The 12,816-nt window shown below is 31.4% G+C and overlaps 1 protein-coding gene across 3 annotated transcripts; it reads right to left on the bottom strand.

Moving 5' to 3' along the window:
• Window positions 1-6,048: 6,048 nt before the first annotated feature.
• LOC138943726 (macoilin-1) lies at window positions 6,049-12,465 on the bottom strand. Of its 3 annotated transcripts, none has more exons than XM_070314666.1 (12): window positions 11,851-12,465; window positions 10,910-11,051; window positions 10,696-10,822; window positions 10,392-10,521; window positions 10,181-10,247; window positions 9,839-10,055; window positions 9,403-9,655; window positions 9,068-9,307; window positions 8,663-8,839; window positions 7,524-7,802; window positions 7,213-7,406; window positions 6,049-7,031 (listed from the first exon to the last, which is right to left on the bottom strand). In XM_070314666.1, the coding sequence occupies exons 1-12, from the start codon at window positions 11,928-11,930 to the stop codon at window positions 6,769-6,771; spliced, it is 2,169 nt and encodes a 722-aa protein (XP_070170767.1). In that variant the 5' UTR covers window positions 11,931-12,465; the 3' UTR covers window positions 6,049-6,768. The 3 variants fall into 3 exon arrangements, with proteins under 3 accessions (XP_070170767.1, XP_070170781.1, XP_070170773.1); XM_070314680.1 differs by having other exon boundaries at window positions 8,663-8,821; XM_070314672.1 differs by having other exon boundaries at window positions 6,050-7,031; window positions 9,842-10,055.
• Window positions 12,466-12,816: the final 351 nt, after the last annotated feature.

Raw genomic sequence — 12,816 nt, 5'->3', positions numbered from 1 at the left:
TATATTATGAATTTGAAGTAAAATATAAAATCTTAAGAAAAAAATCAGAAGAATTTAAAAGTTTAGTATATACATTCATGAAATTATAAATGTTTCATTCAAACAAGAAAAATCTATATAAAATATATAAAATTGTATATAGTATTATGTAATAATTTGATAAGAAGGCGAAAAGAGTAAATTCTTTATTAATTATAATTTCTCATTTTTTGAAGATTTTAAATCTTTTTATTAATTTATTTTATTAATTTATATCTGTGTATGACGACACATTTAGTAGAGAGTAGTAAAGTATTTTTGAAAGAAAAAAAAGCTTCTATATATTGTATATGACATATATACATACATATATATACATATTCATATATAGTATTATATACATATTTATACATATATATACATATATATACATATATATACATATTCATATATAGTATTGTATATGTACATGTACATATATAATACATATACATATATTAGTTTTATTAAAAATCCCGTCATATCATTGTATTGTATATAATATAGATTTCTTTAAATTCACCATAATTGCCATCTATTTTTATATCTTAGATCAAAATAAAATAAACATTTTCATGATTAATAAGAACATGTATAAATAAAATTTTAATTATAACACTTTAATTAAACTAAGTAAATCAAGTTTCTTATATTGGTGTGTTCTCTACATTATATTGTCAGCTAACATATTTGCACATTTTTGTTGCTCATAGTTCCTATTATATTGAATGAATCTTGTCTCGTTTATAAAAAAGACTGTCAATCGAATTAATATTATTCAGAAAATTGACTTTTATGAATTCTTAACTCTTAATTTGTATTTCTGCGCAAGCTAATTTTCTATAAAAATTTATTTATATGTTTTCATTAAACGAAATAATATTTATCCAAAATATGTCTGATTATGTCACCAGTATCATCATCGAGATAAACGCCTTTTATAAATTATGGAAATTTCCCTCCTAGTTTGTAATCGTAGAAGGAGAAGAATTCTTCATAGAAAAGAAGCAGAAGGTATGTGATAAATAAAATGTAATATCATTACATTACAATGCATTAATATTGGAATTAAATCTTAATGCTTGTTTGTAGCGTAATAATTATTCATATATAAATTATGTTCAACATATATCAGTTTTTATAATGTTCATTTTAATAAATATCACTATAGAGATGTGATACATAATATACAATGAAAAGTCATCCACTATTAATATCGATAACCTTTCTAATTTCTTATAACGTTTTAAAAAAATTGTGGTTCTTTCATATAATTAAATAATTAAATAATTTTTTAATACATATATCATAAAAACTCTGAAATGCTTATCATGTGGAAAATCTTGAAATAGAAGTCGTACAAATATATAATATGTTTTTCTTCCCAGCAAATAATTTTACGGTTTATATATTTATACTATTTTTATTCCAAGATAAGCATTTCAGAGTTTCTATTTGATAAAGATATCAAACACTATTATATCAATCATGGCTTTTTTCAGAAATTGTCACTTTTATCTAAGTCTTTCTTGCATTTGGGCCTATTGAATAATAGCAATATTATTCTATAAAAAAATTCACATTGTTTTTTTTTTTTCATAATCTACAAAATCGTATGAAAGAACCATATTTTTTTTTCAAAATTCACGTTTTTAAAATATTGCCAGGAGGGAAATTTTAATTTTTATCCGATAGGAAATTTCATACTCTTAAAAGGATGAAAGAAGAGAATTTATAAATCATGTATATTTCAATATGAAAACAAAAGTCAAATATATTCTATATGACCGACTGATAGACAGGAAATATGCGAAAGAAGAATCATTATAAATAGATGAGATTGTTGTATAGCACCGGAATGAAAAATGCTACAGTTTGAACAGGATTCTCACACAAGCTTAAGTTATACGAATTAACGATAGAAACGCATGTATGATAGTGGAGCGTATATGTTGTGTTAATGTTTTACGAGATTCTTATACGATCGAAGGTAAAAGAATTTTCTTATCCAGATTTTTTTATCATTTTCTTATTTTCATTAAACAGACGCTCAGGTATGTGGTATGTGGAGCGCGCGTTGAAAGTCCGCACGTGCGGTTCTTCGTTTAGACGTCAATCAAGATTGTATGTCGATGTATATGATACATTCATTTGATCTGATTTATCCACAAAAAGCGCATTATAATACATTAAAAATTTTCTCAACGAGTCATTCCACATGTCGATTTTTTTTTAATATTTAAATAAGGGCATTTGCGTGCGTACGGTATATAATGAGATCAATAGCCGTGTTGTTGCAACTTAATTATGCTACATTCGTCTCGCTCGGCGATTACTTAATGCTACAAATAACAACAAAATAAGTACGCAGTTAAATGTTTTCGGAAGCGCATAAAACTTTACAATAACTAATGTGTAAAAAAACATCCGCGATATTTTTTTAATTAGAATTGCGATTAGACTCGACGCCGAAATCTGGTATAAAATGAAAAAACTTTTTATTGTCCTCGCCAACTTAAAAAATTATAAGTTATATAAGATATCAGGGAACTTATAAATTATTCAGGAAGCAGGTATTACAAGAGTTCCTGAACTCGTGCACACCTTATTTTTTTCTCTTTCTCTCTCTCTCACACATTCGAAAAAAACGCTGAATGAAATCTAAGGTAAAAAAATTAAGTACTTGTACGTTATGCACATCTTCCTCTTATCGTGCGAAGTAAAATAATGCGTTTGGAAATAGGAAACTTACCTACAGCGATCGATTAATTATCTCATTATTAATTTATTATGGTAAGAGAACATCATTGTATAACAACTAAATAATTATACATATATGCATGTATATACACGTAGATAACTGCACGTGTGATCCGGCGTGCACGCAATGTACGAATATACACAAATAAATATGTAAAAAGCGAATGTATATTTACACGTGATATATATGCATGTGTGTACGTGTGTTTTATATGCACGCACATTTTTTTTCTTTGTGGCTGTATATATGTATGCATATCACAATAACTCAATGTGCACGATTTATTATCTCGTTAATTAATAATATTAATTGCTTATTAAGCCAGCTTTCTAGTGGGATTGAATCCAAGATAAGTAAAACAGCCAAAAAAAAGAAAAAAGAATTACTATACATCCTGGTCAGGTACATAAATTCGTAATTGATACTTTTTTTGACAATTAATAGTTTTCTTGACTTTTATTTTCTTGATCTTTTTTTTTTGCTGGCAACCTTATCTTTAGTATCTAATTTCACATCTGAACCTTGTGTCAAATTGAAATTGACAAATATCGTATTTATAACTTAAAGTGACCTTGTATAGCAAAAAAGACTATGCCACGCAAGTGCCCTAACAATCTTAACAATCACACCTATGCGTTACCAAAGGCGGTATCAAAGTTTCTTTTTCCGACAAATATTTACACATTTCACTGTATCGTCTTTGCTACATTATTTGTGTACAAACAAATGTATGCAAACACAAGTCTAAATCGAAACTTATCATCGATTTATTCGCAAGATCAAAGGTAAGTGTAATATCCTTGACACTGGGACAATTTGGAAATAGAAATGCATACACACGGTTTCCTTTGTTTTTCACAAACTACCAACCATTGGAGTTTTTTTTTAAATATATATATATATATATATATATATATATTATTAACGTATGCAACTTAGGAAACTTTTTCACATAACTTTCTTAGAATAAATTTAGCACTGCTTTTTTAAAGATTAAAATCCAAAATTTAATAATACACATTGTGCAGGAAAGCCTTTACAACGTTTTTTATGTGGATCATCTGGGAAATGTGGACTCGTAAAATTCATTATCCAATGAGAGTCCAAATACTAAATTTTAATGAAATGAAAGGATTCTGTATCCTCTCTTTCCATAGAAGACAAAAGCTTTGAATATTGGATATCTTCTAATAAATATTTGTGCTTGTAGAACTTCCTTCGCTTGACTAGTTGGTCACGATCCACTACTAATGTCCATAAGTAAATTGTCATGACAATGCTTTATATATACAAATATGGAAGAGAGAGAATGATCTCGTAATAGTTAACAAGTGTTACACAACATTTCCAATGTAATGAAGCAGGTACTGGCTTTCTCGCGGGTAAAATAAAAAACAGCAGATTTTGTTAACATCGATTAATTATTCAATCGATTTTATCTTTGATCGTTATTGATATTAATTTTTCGTAATGCCACATCGCATTCTCCTCAACAACTCTTCCAAACACTTTATAAGCCAATTAAATTAAAATTATATAACAACCTTTTATAAATTTTTAAGATGAAAGTATATATATATAAAAAAAATCTGTACACAAATAAAAATCATAACATACAGCACCTCCTTACAGCGTAATTAATAAGCCAATAGATTAATAGACGCACACAATTTGCGCGAATAAAAAAAATGTGCACTTTAATATATGCCATATGTAAATTGTTACATTTTTTTAAGTAGATAGATTTAAATATTATGTACCACATGCCTTCAATGGTGCCATAATTTGTCAAAACCATGTAACATATTTTTTATACATATACATATATGTGTAAAGAACAATTAAAAGAAAAAAAAGAAAAAGCAAAACTTTTTTATTTTTAAATCATATTAAATTATATTAATGGACGTCGTAAAAGAAGAGAAAAAAAAACTTTACATCTAGTCACAATAAATTTCAACAATTCGGTGTCGCTAAATAGAGAATTAAATATTCTTCTTTAAATAAAGCAATCAAACGAAGATAACTTTGCTCTCTATTTTTGTACTTATAATAAAATTATTATCTCATATTTAAATTCTTTTCCGCTTTTTTTAACATAGTATGGCATTACATAATCTCATATACTAGTATGATCATTGTATGCCAAAATTTTTCAATTAGATCAATTTTTTATCACATATTGTAATCTATACACTTTTACTCTCGCGAAAAATGTAATGGCTACTTCATACCGTTTGAAAGCCAATACATAAAAGAGAATTAAAAATATATTAGAATTTAAAAGCACAGAAAAATACGCGCATGTGTATGTGTGTGTGTGAGAGTATCATTGTACAGGCATATGATAATCTAAAACAATTTTAGCATCGTGACATTTACTTTGATCCTTCTTGAATGTTATAACGCTCATATTTCCCTCTATTGTTGTCAATGGCTCATTTCCGCATGATAATCGCATAACGTAAAATGGCTCCACATGCCAATGATATTTAAATAGAGTTTGTATATATAATATGATGGACTAGCTTCAATTATACGACTTGAGGAAGAATACATCTTTGACAAGTCATCATATGTTTAGACATATGCTGCGAGAAGATCATAACACAGATATTAATGTTTCTTTTATCGTGATTTCATTAGTAAGATATTTGTGTGCGTGTATGTGTATCATTTTCCAATGTTAAAGATCAATTAGTATTTTAACATGTAGACATCAGAATACATAAACAGATAATTATGAAATGTATCTTGGGTATCATAAGAACCATGTATCATCATTTTAAACATGACATATGCATTTAGCAAAATAGACTTTCTGTATAAAATATCCTTTGTGTGTAGGATATAGAATATATTTTACTTACAAATAAACTAACGGTCAGTATTAGGACTAAATACAATTCGGATATGCTGCTATTTGAACATCCAGATAATTGGTTCACAGAATTATCTGATTACTCAAATCTCGATATTCGAACTATCTGGATAAATCAGATTTTAATATTTCAAAAGATCAAATCTATATCTGAATCTGCATATTTATTAATTTGAGCTATCTATCAGATAAAAGTAGACAAAAAACTAACAAAATCAAACTTGATAGATATTATATAAATGTAATTAAAATAGAAACAATATTTTGTTATCTTTTTTTACATTATTTTGTAGTTTTATTTATATAATAAATATATAAAAGTTGAATATAATTTCCATAAATTTTATTATATTATATTATTGGTGTTATTATTATGACAAAAAAAATTAACATCCCATCTATCGTTTTATAATTCAAATAGTTCAAATCCAAATTTGCAAATTCGTAGATTTAAATTTTCAGATCTTAAGATTTTAATAATCCACAAATATTTAGATTATATGATAATATAAATATCCGAAGTATAATCGAATAATAATATCAGATATCTCGAATATTAAATTATCTGTATATTTATAGCCCTAGTTAATATATTGATTTTTTAAAATATTAGGCATTGTATGTTATTGATATTTATATATGAGCCGAAACACTTTTATCGTTCACTGGTACAAATTATTATTATATATCTGTAAAATCAACTCGCAGCACATTAAAAAATAATAAATGTTACAAATTAAGACTGTCACTGGATTTCCCTGACATTTTAGAAACCAATGTGTCGCGTCGTATGATCATAAGTAATGTCAACGGTTTCATTTCTTCCTCTGAAAGGACAAGACACGATACAAAATATGTTTCATAAAGTTTCTCATGGAAGACTTTCAGGTTTCTTTTACACATTGAAAGAATCTGTATATGATAAAAATATTATCTCCTTAAGAAGATGAGTATATAGGAAAGATGTGATATTGGTAAATCCGTATTTTCGCCATTTACTTGCAGGAACTAAACTGGTTAATATTTCCACGGAGAAACTTGAAACATTCTTTTGTAATTGATATATCCTACTATATCGGGTTTTGATGAGAGAGAACAATCGCAGTTTTTAAGCTTCGGTCGACGCTACGAGGGAGCTTTTAGGCGTGTACGCTGTCGCATTCGGATCCAAATTCGACACAGTACACCCCGGACAAGGACTTTCGTTTGAACGTATTTTTGTTCCTGCTACTCTCACTTCACTATTTAAACGTAGCTTGGACGTCGCACAGGTTGGCGCTGGACCAAACGTGTCTTGTGACATCACAGCTAAATCTTGCGCTATTTTTGTTTTCAACATCTCGATTTCTTTCTCGTGAGATCTGATTAAGCCTGATTCAACGAAGAATAGTATGAGATACATCTAAGATGCCAGTAATAACACAGAATTTGCAATATAATATTGCACCACACTTTTCTTCAATGTTATAAAATATTTTTCAATCATGAAAATGTTAAAAAGATTGTATATTCACATACACGAAATATAATGAATAACATTATTATTACTTACTTTCTCGAATTTCTAATTGTCGCTTAGCTTCACCGAGTGCCGAGAAAAGATCAAGTTTTATACGTGTCTCCGCGCTCAAACTGTTTTCCAAATGCGCGGTTTTGTCCTGTAGCGCGTTGAGTGCAGTGAGTAAAATTTCGGACTCTCTGTGGTTCTCTTTGCAACGCGCTGTGTCTTTTTCCAATATGTTACACCTGATGTATCAATGAGCATTGTTAATTTTGAGATTATTTGACATAATCTAATGTAACTCTTACGCACATAAACACATATACATATAATTGAAATCTATGCAATGTTTTTGTTCTTACTTTTCCTCTTTCGATTTGAGTTCACGACGCAGATTTTTAAGATCCTGTTCTATTTGTGATCTTCGATTTTTACACGCATCAGTGCATTCTTGCCTAATAAGCGGAGGTGGTGGCGGTGGAATTGCGGAGCGTGCCTCCTCGGCAGCTCGTCGTGCCCTCCGTTCGGAGATCAAGGACGCTTCACACGCAGTGCGTTGTTTCCTCTCCTCTGCAATTCGCTTTTCCAATGATGACATCGTCTGTTTATCCAATTGACGCGCCGTCACTAAACCATGCAATCTATAATGTAAAAATTTATGTTTTAGACTTTGTCCAATTTTACTCACAAGTCAAAACAGGAATACATATATTGTATATTTTAATTCAAGTCATAATATTTTGTTTTACATATATTTGACTATATAAAATAAATATCGTGTATATTGTTCTTTTTACAAATAGATTTATAAATATAAAAAAGTTGTGACATAAAGTAATAACTCTCTAATATAACATATTTAAAGATTTATTGTATATGTGTGTGTTGCAGACTAAATTTAATTATTAAAATTAATTATTGAACCATTATAAAATATACAAACTACAGTTTTATATACCTTTCGTGTAGTCTTCATACTTTTAATTGAAAACGCGGGTTGACTAAAGAAATTAATTTTCTGCATATTTACCAAATGGTAATCTTTATCTGGATACCAACATGGATATAGAAAGGTAATTATTAAATTTCGGTCCAAAATTAGGATAACATAAAACATGATTAATTATATAATAAATGTTATAAATTGTAATTAAAAAAATTAAAAAATTTGATTAAATTATTTAAAGAAGAAATTTTATAGATTTTAGTAATTTCTATAAATTTGTATATATACATAAAACATTTTTCTTGTATATATACTGTGTATGTAAATCAAATAAATTTTTTTTAATGACATTACGTCAATGTTTAATAAAATAACTGAAAATGAAAAAGATGAAAGAATCACTAATAAATTTGTGTGAGTATTGCATAGTTCACATATACTATCTCAAAATTCAAAACGTGAAACGTAAAATTATAGATACTAACTGGATAGATTCTTTACAAATATTACATATAATCATAAGTTACAAAACTCTCGCTCGTTAAATACACTTACTTGCTTTGTAGTTGATCGTTATCATGTTGGAGTTGTTGGATGTCGCCCTTAGCCTGCCGCTCTCCGTTAAGCAAGGTATTGACTTGCGATCGTAATTCTTGTTCCAATTGTCGACTTGACTGCAAGTCTGATTTCAAGCGTTTTATATCCGCCTCGAGCCTGCGACACACCAGTAACCTATTTCAATGACAAATTATGCTAAAGAAATTGATGAGAAATCTACGCTAAGAGTATACAAAGTGATACAAGATTCGATATCTAAATACAGAGCAAGAAATACCAGATTTGTCATTAGTTTCGATCTGTGCCATTGTGAGAACATGTAGAATTATATTAGCAGAATATTTCTGTAGCATCTTATAGTAATTGTATCTATAAGAAATAGATTTCTCTTTTATGATGTACCTTTGATAATAATCGTCTTGTTGTTTCTGTTGTTCTGCTGTGATGTCACCTGTATTTTTAACCTGTCGAGTCTTACGTTCGCGTTGGACATTGGTAGTCGACGATGAATCTCGGCTTTCCTTCACATTATTCCATTTTCCCGTTACCGAACCGTTTGATTGCGATTTTATTGTAGCGTTTCCGCAACCCTTGATAGACTTGTCTTTCTCTACTTCATTTACGTCAAAATCATTTACAGATCTGTTTAAAAAAATTGTCAATAAGAATCTGAAGTGTAAAATTAACGTGTAAAGATAAAAAAAGAAATGTACTCTTTAATATAAAATTCAACATACCCCAACCTCTCGATAAGCTGTATGTCACCGTGTGATACTGTATTTCCGTTACTATGTATAAATCTTTTATCATTTTTGTCTGATGGTGAATTATTTGATACATTATGTTTATTATGCTGCTCTTCCTGCTTTTCACTTTTATCTAAGGACTTTCTATGAGTACCTTTGGCGCTCTGTGCTTGTGATATGATTTGGCTACTATTGTGTACTCCACCATTTTGTACGTTTGTTTCTATAGAACTGTTACTGCCCTCTGAAAGAATAAATACAGCCATATTTAAAATGTGCTGATCGTGATAAAACGTCTATTTATTCAAAGAGAAAAAAAAATCGTGATAAAATTTGACGTGTTGATCGTGATAAAATGTCTATTTATTCAAAGAGAAAATATATATAGACATGAGAGAGAAAATATTTATTGATAATAAATACAAGCTACCTCTGCTTTTTTCAGGGCTTGGATTATATTGTGGACTCAATTTGTGTGTTTGAGTTTTAATGTGTTGTTCCAACGACGCAGTGACATGTTGCGTCTGTGACTGCACTTGTGGTTGAATTTGCTGCATCGACATAGCTTGTTGCTCTAGAGGCAGTGCTTGCTGCAGTAATTGCAAGTAGAAATCGTTCTCCTTTGCCACATCTTTCTGTTTTCTCTGTGGATCACAAAAAAAAATAAATCAAGATATTCTACATATAATTATGCATTAGTGTACATTGCAAAGTTACTTCTGTATCTTTAAAAGTGTAATAAATCAATGTAAAATTATTAAAGACTAACCTGCCTCATTCTGTAGCCTATATAACTCTTAAAACCAAAGCCCAATGTAACTACAGGATAGCCAATGCTGAAAATATACATTATAGAAAAATATATTTGATACAAATGTGGATTGTGAGTAGACTATTTTAAAAGACATATATAAAGTAACTTGCATTAATAAAGTATTAGATTTAATCATAGATTAATGCATAAACAAAAGAAATAATACCAATGTGCTGCAAACGGCCGACAGAGGTCTAGATGAAATGGCATATGACGTAAGTCACGTAACCGCACTGCTGCCTCTATATATAGAAATAGTAGCCACAGCATTACAGTTGGTAGGCACACACCTTTATCTGTACAATATCAAGATTTAATTATATATATTATATTATATTATATATTATATATTCTCTTATATATCCATTAAAAGTTATAGAATATCTACTCTATTTTTCAAGTATATTACAGATTGTATCAATATAGCTAGAAATATATATCATACTCATTTTATTTTGTTTCTTACATACCTGTGTGCCAAACATATTGCACCCAAACATAAGTGCTAGCGGCAAAAAACAGCCAATGAACAGGGATAAAAAAAAAGCAAATCATGTCTGACGTAAGTGCGATACAAATAAAAAATACAGAGAAGGCCTGAAACACACACAAAGAAAGAAACATAATTTACATAACTACATAATATTGTGCAATTGTTTATTATTGTATAACACTGGTACCTACCAAGCCTTGATATTTAAAGGAATCGTAAACGCTTCGGAGGAGTAACCAGAATGGCCACAAGAATTCAAAACGGAATTCCAAAATAAAGTCTGCCAGAATCACCATGACCCATAGTAGAACAAACTTTAGATAAAGCAAGAAACTGAAACACAGATATAATCATATATTTTATACAAATAGTTTGCAAATCTGATTTGCTACTTGTTGAATTAAAGTTTACAATTACAATTTTATACATTTCTATTATAGGATCTACATATAAATGTCTTTCCTTGCTTTTGTTTACTTTTTTCTTATATATATAAGAGGATATTTAACATGCCATCAACCAAATAGTTATTTCTTGGTTTTGCTTTTGTTTATTGTATATATAAGTATCAGATTATGGATGACAAGACGTATAGATGATGTTATCGAAAACACAAGAGACTTACATAACACTATAAGAGCTTATGCTCTTTTTGAAAGATATAAGAAAAAAAGAGAATGCGCTGGAAAGTCACTCAACTGTCGCGGCTGCTTCATTTTGTTATTGTGACATTAGCTACTTGTCTGTAAGTCATACACGCAGCACATGAACGCTGCGTACACACGCATATGTAAGATAGAGAAACGTATTTAGGATTAAGAGCTGAGAGAGGGAGAGAGAGAGAGAGAGAGAGAGAGATACAAAAGGGAATTGATAGAAAAACAGGAGCGTATTATACAAAGGATGTTTGTGACTCGGAGGTAAATGTCATGCGAGACGAGGGTGATTACACCGTTGGCGCGATTGACTCTCGGCGTGGCGGATCGTGGGCCGAATGTCCGGTCCCGCGATCATTGCGGCGTAGATTTTTGGTTATTTTTCTCTACATCGAGAGGAAACAGCCATTCCTCTCGAGGTAGATGTTACACGCATATGGCGGCGAGAGCGAGAAAGACAGATAGAGAGGATTTACCTTCCGTAGATTCCCTCGGTGAGCTTGTTGCGTTTCAAGGGCCTCCGAAGCTTACCGCACTCGACATTTCTCCTCTTCATATTCCTCGACACTTTCACCACCAGCGATGCGACGTTACTCGCGGCGCGCTACGGGGAACGGAAAAAAAGCAGCCGCGGCAGCGGATATACCCCTCGGCCTCGGCTGCGCGGGATACACACACTCGCGTGCGAAAAAACTCGGGCTCTCTCTCGCGCGCGCGACTTCTATCAGTCTCTTTTGTTGTCATTCGTCTGTGGGGGACAGATTCTCGAGGTCTCACGGCGATTTACCAAGCAGCTGATTGGTCCATCGCGGGACATGGCGCTTAATCAGCGACGTGAAATCACCTGCCGATTACATTAATCGTGCGATGCGCCGCGCAGAATCGTTCGCGTCGCCAGTATCGCGGCGTCGCGTCGCTGCCAAAGAGCGTCGATTCTTTGCCGCTCGCCGATCTTTCTTCAATTCTTTCTCTATCTATCTCCTTTTCCTTCCCTCTTCCCTCCAACTGTCTCTCTCTTTCCCTCTTCCTCGCGCCGTCGCGATTTTCCGCCGCGCGACGATTTTCGGGGTCTATCCGCGAGCCTTTATCGATCGTAGATGTCTCCCGACCGTGCTGCGGTCGGTCCATCGGCTCGATTTACTAGCGTTAACAGCGCTCCAACCTGGCAACACGCCGACGCCAGAAGACGCTAGAGATGCTTCGAAGAATTGCATTTACCAATCAGAATAAAGAAATCTTTACTCTTTGTGTCATGATTGGTCAATCAAACGCTTCGAAGCATTCTAGTGTCTTCTCGACCGCAGCCTTTATCTCTCTCTCTCTTTCTCTCTCTCCTTTTCCACGCCGTCTTTCTCTGACGCGCGTTACCAAGCGAGGCTTCCCTCCGTGACTTATCTATCGCAGATGCGTGAAAACCGTTATAGAATAATCATGCGTCGCCG

Source organism: Polyergus mexicanus, unplaced genomic scaffold (assembly GCF_030449975.1).
Source record: "Polyergus mexicanus isolate NDT 795.1 unplaced genomic scaffold, iyPolMexi1.0 SCAF_2, whole genome shotgun sequence".
Lineage (NCBI taxonomy): Eukaryota > Metazoa > Arthropoda > Insecta > Hymenoptera > Formicidae > Polyergus > Polyergus mexicanus.
This window is presented reverse-complemented; position numbering and strand designations above follow the sequence as displayed.

Bases quoted from the DNA above. Each gene is read 5' to 3' on its own strand.
- LOC138943726 (XM_070314666.1), bottom strand. From the start codon at position 11,930: ATGAAGAGGAGAAATGTCGAGTGCGGTAAGCTTCGGAGGCCCTTGAAA. The intron at 11,052-11,850 runs GTAAATCCTCTC...TCTGTGTTTCAG, and splicing joins ACCGAGGGAATCTACGGAAG to TTTCTTGCTTTATCTAAAGT. The intron at 9,308-9,402 runs GTATGTTGAATT...TTTTTTAAACAG, and splicing joins CAGCTTATCGAGAGGTTGGG to ATCTGTAAATGATTTTGACG.